The 18633-nt window shown below is 37.4% G+C and overlaps 1 protein-coding gene across 11 annotated transcripts in view; it reads left to right on the top strand.

Annotated features, from left to right (window-relative positions):
* Positions 1-18633, top strand: part of LOC125324445 (ankyrin repeat domain-containing protein 26-like) — a 54105-nt gene that overhangs the window by 17454 nt on the left and 18018 nt on the right. For 9 of the 11 annotated variants that reach the window (XM_048300303.1, XM_048300305.1, XM_048300304.1 and 6 more), the window contains 15 exons: positions 301-362; positions 1462-1573; positions 3078-3106; positions 3207-3273; positions 3358-3402; positions 5519-5604; positions 7354-8343; positions 9176-9384; positions 9948-10097; positions 11030-11063; positions 11217-11355; positions 11802-12015; positions 14707-14890; positions 15227-15373; positions 16604-17557. In XM_048300303.1, coding sequence (XP_048156260.1) covers positions 301-362; positions 1462-1573; positions 3078-3106; positions 3207-3273; positions 3358-3402; positions 5519-5604; positions 7354-8343; positions 9176-9384; positions 9948-10097; positions 11030-11063; positions 11217-11355; positions 11802-12015; positions 14707-14890; positions 15227-15373; positions 16604-17557 — 3422 coding nt within the window. The remainder of the gene's footprint in view (positions 1-300; positions 363-1461; positions 1574-3077; positions 3107-3206; positions 3274-3357; positions 3403-5518; positions 5605-7353; positions 8344-9175; positions 9385-9947; positions 10098-11029; positions 11064-11216; positions 11356-11801; positions 12016-14706; positions 14891-15226; positions 15374-16603; positions 17558-18633) is intronic. The other 2 variants (XM_048300306.1, XM_048300308.1) reach the window with 2 other exon arrangements.

Here is an 18633-nt window from a genome sequence, read left to right as displayed (position 1 = left end):
TCTGTATACAACAGAACTGCAGGATATTGGAGTATCTTCCTGAATGTTACCCGAGCGTGTTGGATATTGTCTGTGGCTTTGTCAGCTGTTGTGTATAGCCATCTTCTGATGGAAAGGAAGCAAAAGGGGCTGGAAATGGACATGATGTGTCTGGGTGGGAAGAAACCCTTGAATAAAACTTGCTTCTTAGTTTGTCCTCATCAATAGAACCTGCATCTTTGGATGCAGGACCTGACTGATGAGGAGAAAGCAGAGTGAGGTACAAACACTCAAGCATCTCACTTCTTACCTTTTTTGTAGGTGCCCTTCCAACAGTGGGAGCAGAGCAAGAGGAAGATGCTGAATCTCCCTGGGATTCCGAGGTACTTTTTGTGAAGGACTCAAGGGTTTCCACTGCAGGGAGTAGGAGTAAGATCCAGAATCACTTGGGAGCTGATTTGGACCCTCCTGTTGATAAGGCTTATTTCCTCTTTTCCTCCTTTTGCCATATCTTTGTAACTGGGGGCCCTTGAAGTACTTGTGCTCTAGACCAGCTGCTCAGTTAGGATTGGGATGAAGTTAGGTTGAGCTAATGGCTTGGGTCTCAGCAACTGGCCTTTGAGTTTGGTTTCTAGTGTAGTACTGAAACAGTGAAGTTCCTTGCTGCTTAAAATATTCTGACCTTTTCACAGGCTGGCAGGATTGTTGCTCTTTCACCATACAGCCCTAGTCTGCTGACCTGGTGGGCCATTGCTCTTGGGGTCTACAACCGAGATGGCTAGCTGCTTCTGGACAGATCCTCTCTACCTTTTGTAGCTGTACTCTGGCCCTCTTCAAAGTCTTCTTCAACAGAGACACTACACATGCTGGCCTTGTTTGCCTTTTTCATTCTTTCTGTCTGTGGCAATGAGCAGGGTCTGTAGCGAAGTCCCTCTGGTTCTTGTGAGAGAAAAAGAGCTCATCCCATCCCCTTCTTAAAAGTACAAATGTTGTTAATTTTAAGGAGGTTGTAAGCTCTGCCTTGCTAATCTTCGTTCAACCCAAATGGCTCTTGCAATTGTGAGCAGCACTGTGTTCATTCGCCACTGCAGGACATATGCCTAGGGAATATCAGTACCAACTTGAATGCCAGATACAAGTTCAGTACAAATGTTGGACCACTGCAGACCTGCAGCTGTTGGTTCACAACCTGTATCTTGAGTTACCGTGTTAATTCTTGTATGTAGTTGTCCAGTTTGTCAAGGTTTGTCAGTGTGGCAGAATACTGGTGTGAAGTTCTTGCCCAAGGTCTGAAAACAAACACAACTGCTGTGATTTTCCAGTATACTATGTGTTGATGCATTCTTGCCAAGGGCCTTAAAAAATGTTTTTTGTATCCCTAATATATTTGGTACCATGCTACGTGAATTGGTTTAGCAGGAGCTTATTGTATAGAAATGAGTTGAAAATGCATTTGTACCAATTCTCATTCATGTGTTTTAGGTTACGCAGGCAGATTCTGAAAGTCCAAGAAAAATATCGTGTGTTGTGCTGCTCCCAGCTGCAGAGAGACATGGAGCATGCTCCCAGATTGTTTCAGGGGAAAGTGACAATGGTAACTTCCTGGTGGGCTAATGTTTGTCTGTAAGCATTTATAGGCTAAAGTAAACTTTTATCAGTGTCTGTCTTAGAAATGCTGTCATGGTGTGAGTGCAAACCATACCAGCTTACTGTTTGTTAATTAACACCAGTAATCACAGCACTTGCTGGCCGGTTTGTAAAGGAAGTTCTTTGCATTCATTATGTGTGTTCTTCAGACGAGTATGTAGGCTTTTTTTGATTCAGGTTCTCGTTTCATAGCAATGACAGTGTGTTTTAGGACTGACCTTTCTCAACATTTGACATTTTTGGATGATAATGCAGCAGAAGACAGCTATGATCTGGCTTAGCATTTTTGTCCCCTCTACCTTAACCCTTGATAGCATTTTGATAGCTTTATGCTGTGCTTTGCCTAGGAGCTAAAATAGGACTACAAGTACCGGGATTTTTGCCGAGGATTTCTGCCTGTGGTTTGTGACACTGTCTCTTGAGCAAAACTTTACAAGTTTCCAGGAGCTTCAAATGTAGTTGTTAACTATTTGTCATGGAATTCTGCTTAGATAAGAATTCCACTAAGACACGTTTAGCATTAGTGTGAAAAAAGGGTAAAAGGTGGTTATGGTAATCTTTCTAAGCTCTTTCCATGCTGCTGGTCTATCAGGTTTAGTGAAATTGAATATTGTTCGTTTTTTAATGTTAGTTTGGGTTCTTTTTTAGTATAAAATATAACAAATTTTATTTGAATATAGAATTTTTGCCATGAAGCCATTCTTAATATTTCTAAGTATTCTTTCATATACTTATTTAGTAAGAGGACTCAAACTGTAAGATGACTAAAGCAGAAGATTTGAGAAATATAGGTAGGACAGTAGATTGTGTGGGTTTGGAAATGATTTAATGTTGGACAAAAAAAAAAATTTGGAACTATGCTATAAATGTAGATTAAAACCAAACAACATTTGTTTCTATTGTTCCCCTGCAAGCTAAACCACAACAATCTGATGAATACTGCCTTGATTTCACCTTGTTAGACGTATATGAGGCTTCTGTGTCTGCACCCGTGCTTTCATAGCCCCATCAATGGAAAGGAAAATGCTCCTCAATATGAAGCACTTGTAGAATAATCACAGTCATAATGCTCTTTTATGATCATTCATTACAGTAGACCAGCTTTGGCTTTTGAAACAATCCTTTTAGAAAGCAGGATTCAGCTCCTCAAAAGGACTAAACATTTTAATCTTGCTCTGTTAACAAGCATGACCTTATTGCTTCACCTAAGTTGTCCTAGTTCTGTGATAATTATTTTTTAAATCCAAGGTGTATGGTGGGAATTATGCATTGTTCTTTTCTTGTATACTAAGACACATGCTGCATGATGAGGTAAATGGAACGTTCAGTATTGTACTCCTGGTGAAATAATGCTTGTGACTAACAGTTGTAGAAACTCCTGATGTCGAATGGAGTAAAAGGTACCCACAATTAAATAAAATAACATTTCCCAAAACATTTTTCACTTCCAGGCTTTTTGGACAAACCCAACAATTCATGGGTAAGTATTTGTTTGTGTCAGACTGACTACTTATTCTGCTCATTAAATAGTATGTAGTTACTTTGAATTTGGTGTTTTATCATTGAATTGTCTTTCATAGCTGAAGACTCCCATATCTGCTTTGGAAATGAGCGAAATGTCTCCTAAAAACAGGCAGCAGAAGTCAGGTAATATTTGCCTTAAGTGGTTCTAGGTTTAGCTTCATAATCTCTTAGGAGTATTTAATAAGGCATCTGTTTTATGTTTTGCAGATCTATTGCAGGAATTTGATTTAGAAGATGTCGAGGATATTGAAGGTATCCATAACAGTCTCTTTGTAATGTTCTTTCATGGACAGACACATTGTAATTGTAAATCTTTTCCTAATTTTAAATTAATGGTTCTAACAAGGTGGTCTGGAAGCAGGACTACTGAAATATGCACCTGTACATGTTTGCTCCCTCCTATAGTCTACCCTTCCATGATGCAGGCTTCTTCCAGCATACATGTGGTCGTCTCCCCTTTTCAGGCAGTCCTAAAGATGGAAGAACATTGTTGCCTTGTGTCTTTCCTGCCTTTTCCCTTGTTCTGTGCCTGTTACACAGAAATTTCAAGATTGATTAAACACTATGTGAAATAGATCTTATGGGCTCCAAAGGTCCTAAAATCTTATTTGAAGACTGAGACTTCAAATTCAACATAGCTGTGGTTGAGAACTTCACTGATGGGCAAGACTAAATAGGAGTTTGGGTTGCTTTTGATTACAGCAGTCTTGGTAGTGATAATTTAGGGTAATTTCCGTGGTGCTACCTACGAATGTTCTCAACCACCAGCACATCTGTCTGTTTTTACTGCTGGGTGGAACCTTCTTTTGCACCAGCAAACAGCTTGGTATTGGGATATGTATAAGCAAGAGTAAAGTCTAAAGCTCCTCTTGTTTTTCAACGAGGAAAATAAAAAAAATGCCTGTGCTCCTTGTAGAACATTATCCTTAGATAGTCCCTAATTATTGCTGTTATTGTTGTCTTTAGTTAATCAGACCATCTGAAATGCATCAGAGTTATCAAGAGATCATCATAACAACCCTGTGAAATTAGTGCTGTCAACTCACTAATGACTGTTGTCTTGTGAAATGCCTTGTGCTGAAATACCCAACAATCAAATCTACAAAAATTGTCAGAAATTTTACCTAGCAGTGAGGTGAGAGGAAAAGGCTGTTACTTCACACTGTGTACCTTGGGGTTAGAATTGACCTCTGGAGACCTTTAGGACTGACTGAGGAGCTCGGACTCCCAGTTCAGATAAAAAGTTGTAACTCTGAGCTTGTATCAAATGTTAAGAACCCTTCAAGAAATGAAGGCTTGCAAAAGTCCTCACCTAAAGCAGAAAATGCCAAGAAGTGAGGTTGTGCCCTTTTGTATTTTTATGATTATATCTATCTATTTTTCTCCATCTTACTCACGTTTGTTGTAGGAAGGATATTGTGTCCCTCTTTAGCAGTGAAACTTTGTGAATAGAAAGGCTGTTGTGCAGAATCCATGGCATTATGGAGAAAGACAGGAGGTGCAGAGTGATTAAAGTGAAAAGCCTCCATCTCTTGTTTTTAGATTGCACACTTGAGTTGCTAAGACTTGTTTCTTTCTGAATACTTGTCACTTGAAGGTGTACAATGTGCCTTCCACAAGAACAATGACAGTGAGTTGCTGCTTCTAGATTGTACCTGGGATTATCTGGAGTCCAGTTCTCTGGTGTAAGAGAGATTCAGGATAGGCTGCTAGACTGAGTGACTGTGTCTGAGAAGTTTGTGACCTGCCTATATTATATAGAAATTCTGAGAGATGGAATCCAGTTTTCAACAGTATGAGCGAAATGTTCAGATCATGGATTGATTCTCAACATTACATATGTCTGTCTTTCTGTTCCCATCCATGTCTTCTGCAACAGATGAGGCAGCAATTTGAAATACTCAGTCCATATCCATGTCTAGAGACAGATTTATTTAATGCATAGAGTAAAGCTGAGTCCTTAAAATATTTCAAAGCTGTGATTTTTTTCATGATTTTTTGTGCACTGCACATATGCTCATAGGAAAATTACAGTTGCTGGAGCCATGTAACTAGGTACTGTATGGCACACAGCATTTCAAAGAGAGAGATAGAGATAATGCACCTTTAAGAAACAGGATTGGTTTATTTGTGACCATTTATAGTGATTTTCAGCAAATTTCCTTTAAATGCCTGGAAGAAAGCAATGTACACAGATGCATCTTAAATCTATTTTATGCTAATTTTTGTCCCTAAGATCTCACAAATTAGAGGGGATGCATTATTTTGTGTTAAGATTTTTCTCAAAAATATGATTCAAATGCACTCTCAATATAAATAAGTAGTGTTAGGTCATGCTGGCTATTAAAATACAGTTTTCTCACTGTAGGTGAGTACTCAGGATCTACTTTCCATATATCAGCAGCAGCTGAAAAAGAAGATGTTAAGGATGCCATTGAAAACTATGGACTGTGGGTACGTAACACCAAATATTTTGAATTAAGAATCTGAATCAGTAAATTGTATTATACACTGTAAAGCAAAGAATTATATATTATACACTTAAAAAGTAAAGGAAACTTACCAGTCAATGAGTAATTCTGGAGAGTCCTGTAGATGAAGGTTGTATAACAGCCTGAAGTAAAATGGGATGTAGTTGTCTTATGGTGGAGAAAAATCCTTATAATTATGTTGGATACTTACTGTTATACTAATTTGTTTCCAGCTGGTTTGCTTAAACTTTGTTCAGTGTTTTTCCTTTTGCACAGTGCTGAGAAACAGTGCAGTCAAATTCATTTTTTCCCTATGCAAATTGCGCATTCAAATAAAGAAGGAAATTTGTCTTTAATATGCTGATCTGTTTGATTAAGCATGCCTGGTCTTCCCCTTTATGAGAGAAGAAGAAACAAAAAAAAAATTAAATTTTGTGACCTTCTCAATGCTTTCCCTGCCTCTGCAAAATACACACTTCTTTGACCATGTTAGTAAGCGTTTGAATACGTTTTTTTCAGAGGGCATTTTAGAGAGGAGTAAGGTAGGCATCCTGTTTGTGTTGGGCCTACAACAGGAGAGGGAAAGGGCTGGATAGAGGGGTATGGAGTCTTCTCTAGCGCCTCAAGGGACAGTGGAGCAAATTACTTCTACCCCACACCCAGGTACAATGAAAGAGGAACATGCTCATTACTACCAGGCAGAGTGTGGAACTTAGGCCTGCTGGAAGGTGGTAGGGGTTGGGTAGTGAACTTGGGGAATGGACAGGCTGGGACAGATGGTAGCTGGCTGAGGGGCTCCGTCCCTGTTCTGAAAGCAGGAGCTTTTGCAGAGAGAGAAGGGCCTGGCTAACAAGAAGAGAGAGAGGAGTTGGGTGGTCTCAGCCCATTGGGATTAGGGCTGTAGGCCTGTATGGAAGGCACTAGGAAGCATATGGGGAGGGAGCATGTTGGGAAAAGTGTGACACATGACGGAAGCCGTCAGAGCGGTTGAGGAGCAGGGCATGGGGTGAGGGACATGAGGAGACTGGGTGGGGTTGAGTGAGGCATGGTATGGTTTTCACACAAGTTTGGGTTCCTGGCTTTTGGGATGAGGGAAGGAAGGGACAGGTTTCCCTAATAAATGCTGTTCTTCGGAGCTTGGAATGGAATTTAACATTTCTGTATCTTGGGTGAAGAAACAGGCCCAGGTCTCCATGTGGGGGACAGTAAAAAGCTTGTCATGTTCATTAACAGTGTATTAGTTTAGCTGGCAAGGGATTGTAAAATGCCAGATAGTAGAGAATAATGGAGGAAGGAGGGTGAGAAAACATTGGCAGTTCCAAAGAAAAATGGTATTAAAGCAATAAAACAATAAATTGGTTTCTAACAAAGGCCACCAGTTAGAAAAAGCAGGCAGGCTTAAAGGTAAAAGCAACCCTAATGTCTAGACAACTCCAATCCTAGAAAAACTGTTTGTCTCTAGTAAGTCCTAGTAGCTAGTAAGTCCTTTATTTTTAAGAAAAAGGTGAGTCAGTGAACCTTTAATTTACTATCCCTTGATTTGTATTATAAAAATTGCTTTCAAAATACCTTGATGCTTATTTCTCTTATGTGTGTATATATATGTATATTTATTTTATATGTTTCTGTTATTTCTGTTATACTATAGGATGAGTTTGCAACAGAAATTACCTAGATTAACTGTAACTTCCTTTCTCTTGGTGACTTTCTTGTCTGTACCTGTTTACTTAAGGATAAATATATTTTAGAAACTACCAACTTGATAGAAAAAACAGCACATGAAAATCAGACTGACAAAGCAGAAGTTTCACGTCAGGAAGCCCTAACAGAAAATGAGGAATCGCAGAGTGCTGACAAGGAGTTAAATCTAAAACCTTGGGAAGAAAGATATGAAAGAATGTGGGTTGAAAATGAGAAAAGGGAATTGAAAACAAATTTTAAAAACATTACAGCAGAGCTGAAGCAGTTGTTTCGTGAAAATGAAGCTGGGAAAACTGCTTCCCTTGTGGAAGAAATACCAGAAGATGGCTTTGGTGAAGAATCGAAGAGTTCTCACATTATTTCATCTCCTGTGACAGAATCAAGTAATAAGTTAAAAAGGGAAGGTGAATTTGGAGATATTAAACTTACGTTAGGTGGAAAAGTACCCAAAATGGAAATTGTATTTCCAAGTCATGGTGTTCTTCCTGATCAAAATAGCTTAAAGACAAATGTAAACAATACGTGGAATACAGATGAAGAAGCTGGCATTAACAATATAGATAACAGAAAGGTTTCTCTAGCAAAAGGAGAGAAAAAGAAAATGCCTACTATGGAAACAGAAGAGAATGCTAATGGAAGTAGTAAAAATGAAGAGGAAGGTCCTGCTTACTCCCTGAGACATAGCTTAAAATCAAGTATTTTGGGTGACATTTCTAATATTCTTCCTAAAATAAGACCTGTTTGTACAAGTGATGAAAATGCACATTCTGTAACAGAAATGCAACTTAAAAACTACTCTGAATTTAATGATGATGTTCCCAGGGACTGCCTTACCACCAGTAATATAGGAGAAACAGAAATTGAAAGTCTTCTCACTAATGCTCAGGAATCGTGTGGCATGCTGGAAAGGAGTCTTGATGAAGAGCTAAAACGAGATATGGAGAGATTTAAGAGTAAGGTAGGAATGCTGCAAACAGTATTCCTGGCTTTGGAGAAAGAGAAGGTACAGCTGCAAAAAGAGGTAGTTCACCTGCTACTCCTTATTGTTTAGTCTTTCTCCATATCAATGGTCCTGTTCACTTCAGCTATTCATCATTAAATGAAGATGCTTTGTGCAAATTGGTTATTGTTTTAATGAAAATACAATACTTATCAATAAAGAGAGCAGCCTTTCCCCCCTTTTTCAGAAAACACAGAATGCACTATTGTTCCTGTTTAACAGTACGTGGCACTCAGTTCCAGTGTAAGAAGTTACCACTTCACTGACATAAAAAGAAGTGCACACAATTAAATCAGTTCCAATTCTGAAACAAAGAATGAAAATAGCTTCTGAACAGGGTCTTGACTGAAATTTTCATTTGCTGTGATTTCTGCATGATGTGTCTTCATTGCCCTTCAGTAAAATTCCTGTTTGCTGTGAGTGGAACTTCTACTTGTGGGTTTGAAATCTTCTTCCCTGCCACCCTACCTACCCTCCATGGAGGAAGCAGTAGCCAAGCACACTTGCACCTGGCTTTTTTATTTCTGTTTTTACAACTAACGTTGTACTGTCCTTCTAACTCTTTAATCCATCAGTAATGCTTTTACATTTTTGTTGTTCCTGTTTTAAGATACACTGTTGTTTTCTTTCTGAGGACTATGTTTCTGTTACATCATAGAATCATGACTGAATTTGAAGTACTTTCAGTGATAATACACTTTGTAATATAGTTTTTGTGAAAATACTTGTCTGTATTTTTTTTTTTTCATTTTACACTTCTTCAGGGGTAAACTCTGAATTATTCGATCTTGGATATTGTGTTTCTCTTTTATGAAAATACTGACTAATACATGAAACTTACCCTTTTTTCTAGGTTGAGAAGGAAAAAAGCAAAGAAAGATGTTTCAATACGCAGACAGTGGCAAAAGAGGAAATTGTTGATAAATTAAATACACCACTGGGTAACATTACTGATCAGCAAATGAAAGAAAAGCTTACGCTGAGGAAGAATGAATGTTTGAAAATGGAGGATGAAAGCACTACAGAAGAAAGAGTCAACAAGAACTTTTCACCTGAGGAGAGGTCAGAAATTATTAAAATGCCAATGAAAGTCTAAACTAAAGACATCTTAAATTCTTATTTGTAGCATTCCTTAAGTATCTTTCAGGTTTTCTAATATTGTACTAGTTGAAGCCATTTCTTTAATGCTGAAAGCCATACTGATAGTCCACTGCTTCACAAACATTTAAGAAAACCACATTTTTTTTTTAGGCAGAGGGAAAAGATATTACCTAATGAATCTCAAGTTTGAAGGAGGCATTGATATTTTTACGTAATCCTAAGCAGGAATGTTTTTCTCTCTGTCCTTCAAGGGAATCTTCGCTCTTAATACTTCCTCTGATCTGGATGTAAGATACTGCCTGAATCCAGTTCAGGTTCCATTTTTCCCCCTCATTCCTTAGGGCAAGGTTTTTTAAATACTTTTAAATACTCAACAATTCTCAAGAGTTAAGTCTGTGTTTTATCAGAGATATTTTTCATTTCAGTTGTTTCTGGACATCATCCTAAGTATGTCTGTTTCAAAGAAGTGTTTTCTGTAAAGTTACTCAATTGGTGATTTTTTTTTTCCTTTCTGTTTAATGTAGTGAATTTGCCCTGAATCCCGAAGTTGCAAGGAAAAATAAAGGACAGACTTCAAAGCAGAAGGCTAATCAGCAGATGTGCTCTTCCAGGGGGAATAATTTTCAAGTACTGGATAGTAGCACTTTCAGTGAAACATCTCAAGGGGAAGGAAGGTACTGAATAGAAGGAATGTTAGAAGTAAAACTTACTTAATGATAAAAATTGACCTAAAGCTAAAGGTAAATTCTTTGTAAACCTGATGTGTACAGTGGTTTTTATTCCTTCATGTGACAATATGACCTGATGCCTTCTGTGTTTCAAAACACATCATTTTTGCTTAATGTGCTTTGAACATCTTAGCCAAGTTCAAGTGCCAAAAAATTACCCAAAGGTCAGTGTATATGTAAACATATATTTTATATATTGAAAAGGGGAGAAGAGAGACTTACAGAAGAACAATGTTGCTATTTCATCACATGCATCTTAGGGTTTGGGTTTTTTTCTTTTTATTATTTCTTCTTCAGCTGTATGTCCTCCTGACTTCTTGCCTACCTCAAACTTAACTGTAGGGGGCAAAATGAGAAACAGAAATTGTTGAAGGGTACAAGCACTGTTCAGCAACAGCTAAAACACCGGTGTGTTGTCAGCACTGTTTTGGTGAGAAATCTAACACACACCTTTGTGTGGGCTGCTCTGAAGAAAACGAACTCCATCCCATCAGCCTTAACTACACTAGAGAATCCAAAATTATGGTTCTTTGACTTGTGAGGGAAAGAGTCTCAATACTGAAGAGAGCTAAACCTCTAGTATTAAACAAGGAATGCACATAACTATGTATCTGTGTATCTCCATGTCTATAGCTATATGATTCCTATCATTTTGAATGAACAGTTAATTCAACTATTTGCTTAATATCTTGTGAAAAAAAAATCTTCCAATAATGATGATAGACAGTTTTTTTCCAGTATTCACCTACATTTGAAAAATTTCTTGTATTAAATTTTACTTTAATTCCCTACTGAAATTAGGTTTCCAGAACAACTTTAGATATTGTTCTTAATGCAAGATAAACATTCCAGAACTGAAATACATTTCTGTTTTCCAGACCTGCAGCAAAAACAGCGAGTGGAAAGAACAAGGTACTATAAAATTAGTTTCTTGATAAATCGTTTTATCAGCTTTTAATCTCTTGGATGGGATCAATCAGATATGGAATGTGAATGAGAGAATGAGTCATTAATGCATCTGTAATATTACATAGTAGTATACAGAAAATACTATATTGTTTGTAGGTTGGCGTACAAATGGATGCAACTGATGACCTTGATTTGACTCACTCATCTGACACAAGTTCAGAAGATGTCGAATTACCAACATCCACCTACAAAGAGGCTATGTTGCTCTTAGAACAGCTTCCTGTGGATCATACAGGTATGTTCTAAAGTCACTTTTTCCTCAGATGTTACAAGTTAGTATTTTAAAACGTGGTTTCATTGTATGCACTCCTAAGGTGTCTTAGTTTATTTATATCTAAGGTACCACCTCCCCACTGCCCCCTTTGTCACTGACCTGAGTGTATACAGAGCTGTTTTTTGTATCTGTTTCCTTTTCCTTTGCCTGAGTGGTGATTTTGTCTTCTCCTAAATACATTTTTCTGAGGTGCCACCAGCATGGCTGAAAGGCTCAGCTGTGCCCTGCAGTGGGTCCATTGTCTCTGCCTGGCATGGGGCAACCCCTGGCCTCTTCTCACACAGAACTCCCACTGCCTGCAGTCTTCCCACTACCAAAACTTTTATCACCTACAACAAATCAAATAATTTACACATTAGAAAGTATTTACGCATATGTGCAGCTTTGTCTTTTCTATCTCAAAATAGGTTCTGCTATTTTACTGAAAATTCAAAGCATACTTCTTAAATATGAACAAATAATAGAGCATGAAAAAAATCGGTATGCAGCAGTCTGGAGAGAAGTAAGAAAATTGGAAAGTGAAAAGCAGGAATCAAAATTAAGAGCGGAAGAGACTCAAGATTTGAAATCCATATTGGCTCATCAAGAAGTGGAATGGAAAAGTGATATCCAAAGTCTTAAGTATGTAATCTTGTGTTCTGCTAGTGTGTTACCTTGTCAGTGTTAATGTTCCAGAAGGTGCTGATGATACATGTGATGGTTGAGAAGCTTCTAGTCTTTTGATTTTGTGTATTTTGAGTCCCATGGGCAAGTCATGCTATAAAGAAAGCATGTAATGTCAGGTGAAAAAAAACCAAACACCTGGATATTACCACTATCTAAAATTGTCTGGATGTTGTTTTCACTTTTTTTTTATAGCAAGAGAAGAGAATAAGAGAGTTTGTATGGGAAAATGAGACTTACAAGAGAGGTGATTTATGAGATGTGTATGGTGTTGGTGTACAATATTAGAAATTCAGGTAACTCCACAGAGTGCAACTCAGAAGTGTTTAGAGAAGCAGCAAGTGCTTACTTGCTTTCATGTTCGCTTATTTGAAAAGTCAAATTAAGGCGTGCCCCTTTCTCTATAATCCTGAGCTAGGCTTGGATGATGTGAGGTTTTTAACCTCTGTTTACGTCACTTCAGGAGTAGCTAGTACACACCATAGGGAATTCAGCAAGAACAAATGCAAAGCCTTGCTCTTGGGAAGGAAGATCTTCTTGTGATGATATCCTGGGGATGGCCTGGCCAGGGAGCTTGCTGAGAAGACCTTGGTGGTCTTGCCAGAGAGCAAGATGAATGTGAACCAGTGTGAGCTGGCAGCTGAGAAGGCCAATGGCAGCAGATCAGGAGATGGAAGGGAGTGATTATCTGCCCCTACTCAGCACTTACTGAACCACATCTAGAGCACTGTGTCCAGTTTTTGGGCTAGTACAAGAGGGATCTTAATTGATATGCGTGAGTTTTGCAAAGGGCTAGCAAGCTGGTCAGGGAGCAGGAACACCAGCCCTGTGAGGAGAGGCTGAGGGAAGTGAGCTTTGAGTTGTGCCTCCTGGTACGTGAAGAGGATTATGAGGAAGACAAAGCTATTCCCAGCTTTGCCTGAATTGGACTTAGCAGTTTGTCATGGTTTAAGCCCAGCTGGCAACTACACCCTGCGCAGCTGCTCACTCACTTCCCCACCAGTGGGATGGCAAGAAGAGAATCAGAATGGTAAAACTGAGAAAGCTTGTGGGCTGAAATAAAGACACTGTAATAGGGAAATCAAAGGCCATGCACAGAAGCGAAGCAAAACAAGGAATCCATTCACCCCTACCCATTGGCAGGCAGGTGTTCATCCATCCGCAGGAGAGCAGAACTCCATCACATGTAACAGTTACATGGGAAGACAAATGCCATCACTCTGAACATCCCCCCCATCCTCCTTCTTCCCCCCACTATACATACTGAGCATGATGTCATATGGTCTGGAAAATCCCGTGTGTCAGTTGGGTCACCTGTCCTAGCTGTCTCCCCTCCCAACTTCTTGTGCACCCACAGCCCCTGGCAGGGTGGTGGGAGAAGCAGAAAATGCCTTGTTGCTGTGCAAGTGTTGCTCAGGAATAACAAAACCGTCTATATTATCAATTGTTTTAAGCACAAATTCAAAACACAGCCCCATGTGAAGAAAATTAGCTTTACCTCAGCCACCATTTTTCAAAATTCTCAAGTATCTATCAATTGTGAATAATTAATATTTTCATTTTTAATAAATTTTGAAAGCAATGTTAGCCTTACACTTATAGAAGCTATTTTTTTGTGAAATTACCATAAAAATTATATGTAAAGCTTTCTTCCTTGCAATATAAACCATTGAGATACAAATGTTACTGTCAATCTTTTGAACAATTTATTAGTGGTTGCTGATACTTGTTTTTGCAGAATTTCTAAAGCAGACTTTCACTTGCCAGCACTGTTCTTATGTTAATATTTTTATGTAAATAATTTTTTTTCTTGTTGACTGTCACAAACATATTAGGAAAAAATACTCAAAATAATCGTGAAACACAAAAGTGCTTTTTTTGTTTGGGTACTGTGGGCACACCATGGACCACTTCTTACTGTGTTGGTGCTTATTGCTACTTGTGTCAGTTAGTAAAGAAGCTAAGGGTTTCTCTATAGATAATCTTCAAAATCAGATTGCTCTTGTTTCTTCCAGGTGTAGATCCTTAGAGGTTTAAAACTATTTTTAATCACATTAAACTTAAACAACTGCTGACCACAGGAAAAGCACACAGTTTCTATTTACTCAAGAATGAAGTCAATTTTCAAAAATATATTTAGAAATGCAGAGGGTTTAAGACTTACAAAAGGCTTGTTAAAAAATTGGTGGGTCTGTCAGAGAGGTAAGTGATGTGCTGCTTCATCAGCATTACTTGCAGTCACTGAATCCATAATATGCAGACAATGCTCATCATATTAAGAAAATGTAAATTAGTCATAGTCAAAAGTTTATATTGCTTTGATTGATGAGCAACAAACTCCTCTTGATCAAAATGTCTGTAATATGAAGATGACTTCTTTGAAAGTAACAGAAATGTGCATACCTCGGTATGTTTACCTAGATAAACTTAAAAGTGATAAAACACTCAATGGTTTATTTCTATATATTGTAAAACTGATACCATGGATAAAGTTAGAATTCTTTAAAAAGTTAAAAATTAAAGTAAAAATATAAAATCTGAAAATACTTAACATTTTTATGGTTTGAGTTGTTTCTGCAAGTTCATAGTGTGGAATATCTAATTTTTGTGTCAGTGCTTTAGTTTCTCAACTGTTTTGTTAAATCCCAGATTTACTTTGAAACAAGAAGAAGAAAAGAGGCTCAGAATAGAAACACTATATGAGAAAACAAGAGAAAAACTCAGAAGGAAAGAAGAGCAATACTGTAAAGAGATGGAGGAGAAACAGCAACTTGAGTTACAATCAAGGAATTTAGAAATGGAGTTAGTAACAATGAGAAAGCTCTTCAAACAGGTACGTTAGATAATGGCTTAAACACTTGAAAGATACTTTGTTAATGGAAGAGGCACTGGGTAACTATTGCCAGATTTTGAAAACAGCTGTTTTCCAAGTAGTCTGTTCCCTTTTCTTTTCGTTTGTATTTCAAAGCCTGGCTTTGAGTTGTTTTTCTAAATTATTACAAAGCATTCTATATCTCTTCTTAATTTTTCAGAAGAAAATTAAAATTTATAGATGGATTATCATAACTGTGGAAAGCAAAAATATTTAGAAGAATAAAAGGGAGAGTGGGAAGATGTTGCTAGCTTTGATTTTTCTGAAGGTGCAAGTAGTTTAATTGTATTACTGTAGGTTGAAGACGAGCGTGATGAAACACAGAGACAGCTCTCTCAGGAAAAGAGTGCCAGAGCCCTGCAAGAAGGCATTTTGAACAACCATCTTTGGAGACAAAAAGAACTAGAAGAAGAGACAAGAAGAACTATAGGAAAAAGTTCAGATGTAAGCAGATTTTTTTCTAATTAATTAAATTTCACCATGTTTGTTCTAAAGTCATAATAAAACTTAAATATTTTTTTCTGCTTCTTGATGGATTATTTACAGTTTACCAGTGTAATTTTACTGTGCAAATACCTCTTCTGTTTTCCTTTATGTCTTTAAAAATGTCTTTAAAAGTTCTGGAAAGCAGTATCAGTGCTGTATGTACTTGAACTGCATGTACAGGTGGAAAACTAAAAGAAAACACTGTTTATGCCGTTTTTTAAACTGTCTTGTTTTTATTTCCTCAGCATTTTATCTTCACTTTCTAAGGTTTCTAGCAGTGAAACACCTAGCTACCTACATCCAGACTGACCAGGAAGGAAGTTGTTTGACACTCACTCTGTGCTCCCATTCCTTGGGAGTTTTTAAATTATTTATTCCATTATCAAACTTAGTTACTTGAAATACGAAGTTCTTTTTCACCTCGACATGTTAAAATCTTATGAAGGAAGGTCAACAATGAATTAAACTCTCGATACTAGTTAGAATAATTGAAGGAGAATAAGCAATCGTGAGCACTGTATTAAAAAAAAAAGTCTTTAAAAGTTTACTGAATTTACTAAGAATGTGATATTCTTGGAAAAACTATTTGTTCTTGGCTGTGCTGCCCAAGAAATATAGGGTGAATACGTTTACATGGAAAAAAATTTGTATAATAAACAGGCACTGTACAAGACTCTTGCATTCCAGGGATGATTCGGCTGTATAGCTAACTTTCAGTAATGCTAAAAAATAGTGTCAAGAAGACGTTTAAAAAGGAAAATACCCTTTTTAGCCTGGTAAACAGAGATTTTACCTGTGGTAAACATAGATTTTACCAGATCAGTAACACAGCTAAATTAACCTGAAAGGGAATATTTTAAAGGCATGCACACACAAAAAAGCACTGTCATTTTAAGACCTTTATACCTGAAATATTTTAAATAATTTTATTATTTTGTTGCTGCTTTATGGCAAAAAAAGACATTGTATATTTGGCATGTTTATTTACGGATACATTACACTTTCATTCTATGCATGTGTTGGACACATGCACTGGTTCATAGATCAGCTTGTGTCTTATCTGAAATGTCACTTTCATCTTTGAAGTCATGTTGCAATGTTAGAAATGTTAAAATGCAGTTTAACGCTGAAGTGGTTTTGTAGATTTATTTCCCACCTGGATATTTATTCATGTTCTCTGTCATTCAGGAATCCGACACTGAGAGAGAAAAGGATCTGTTGTACAAAAATCAGTTACTGCAAGATGAGATTGCCATGCTAAGACTAGAACTTGATCAAATAAGACTTAGGCACCAGGAGGAAGAAGGAAAATTTTTAGAGGAAAATGAGACCTTGAAAGAAAAAAACGAAGATCTCAAAAAGGAACTTAAACTGAATGAGGAAGCTTTAACACAAACAGTTTTTCAGTACAATGGACAGCTGAACTTACTAAAGACAGAATCCACAATGCTAACTTCCAAACTTGAGCAGACAAAAGAAAGCAAAGACAGACTAGAGACAGAAATTGAATCATTTCGTTCCCGCTTGAACACTGCTGTTCAAGAACTTGAACGTCACCAGTCAGCAAAAAGTGATGTCGAACGAACGTTTCAGAGGGAACGTGACGAATGGCTTCGTTTGCAAGACAAGCTCCATCATGACCTCTCAGATGTGCGAGAAGCCAGCAAGAGCTTGTCTCAGCAGCTGAGTAAAGCTGAAAGCAAAGCTAATAGTCTAGAAAATGAGCTTCACCAGTTAAGACAAACGCTCAGAGAAAAAACATTGCTTTTAGAAATGACACAAAAAGAATTAAGTCAAACCCAGTGTCAGGCAAAGGAATACGATCATGCTCGACAACTGGAGAAAGACCAAGCAAACAAACTTATAATAAAGCAGGAATCCATGCAGGAACGATTGGCCCAGCTCCAGAGTGAAAACCTTTTGCTCCGTCAGCAGCTGGAAGATCTGCAGAACAGGGGGATCATCAAAGAAAAAGTAGTGAATGATGTGCAAGATCGGTTTAATGATATTTTCAACAAACTCAGAGCTGATACTGAAAAGCAAGTTTACCTAGTAGAAGAGAGAAACAAGGAATTAAATGCCAAGTGTATTGATTTAAGAGAACAAGTCTTCAAGTATGAGACTGACAAAATAGAGAGAGAGGTAAATTACAAACTTAGAGCAATTTAAAGTTTTCCAGTTCTTGAAATTATTTTGTGTTTCTAAAGTGTTCCAGGTACAAGCTATATGCAAGGGACTGGATAATGATATTTTGTTCTGGTTTGTTGTGTTTCTCTTGAAATTGTGTAAGATTTTGATAAATGGGATGTTACTGCTCAGATCTGAGCAGAGAGCAGAAAAAAGGTATCCACGTCTGCTTTGATCAAGAAAGGTGATTCTTCTCTAGAACTTTTTTCATCTCTTTTCCTTAGTCCATTTTTTGCCCTGTAGAATTGGTTTAGGTATTTAATGTTTTTTTGAAGTATTGCACTGATGACAGAAGTAAGAGTGATATAAAAGGAAGACTGATCCAATATGGGACAGTTGAGAAATGAAGATGCAGATGAGTGAATTGTGTGAGATGGACTTAAAATAAATTCCTACAGAGGAAAAACATTGCTTCTCTGTAAGTTGCTATCAAAATTGAAGAGTATTATAGTGTCTAGGTGTTAATTTATGTATATTCTGGGGGCTCTAAGGGGCCTGCCTGGAGAATGCATCATTATCTGTGTTCCTAGGAGTACATAGGGTATTCTGTAATGATAGAGTATTTTGGCCAATTTCAGATAGAGCAATGACTTGAAAATTGCCTTACTCATTTTGTTTAATCTCCCTTACTTTCTAGAAAATAGGAACTAATAAAATTCCATATATAGACACGTTGGTGTAAGGTTTGGCTCCTTTACTGATTTGAATACTGATTTAAAATTACATTTCCTTCTTCCTAACAAGTCCAGAATCTTTGAGTGAGATAAATATAGGCATGTGTGAGGTAACTGCTTTATTCTTCATTTGTCAGTTACTTTAAGGTGGGTGTGGGGAGGGAACTCCAGCAATACTGTCAGTCACTTTAATCTGTGAATTGCTGTGTATTCTACATACCAAAACAACAGTTTTCCCTCTGAAAATACTACATCTATATAACTGTATGAACTCTATAGATTTTGGTAAACTTAATATGTCAGTATAAGGGCAGTTGTTATTCTAAAACGTACTTATTAAGACAGCTGTAAGAGGAT

Source organism: Corvus hawaiiensis, chromosome 4 (genome assembly GCF_020740725.1).
Source record: "Corvus hawaiiensis isolate bCorHaw1 chromosome 4, bCorHaw1.pri.cur, whole genome shotgun sequence".
NCBI lineage: Eukaryota > Metazoa > Chordata > Aves > Passeriformes > Corvidae > Corvus > Corvus hawaiiensis.
This window is presented reverse-complemented; position numbering and strand designations above follow the sequence as displayed.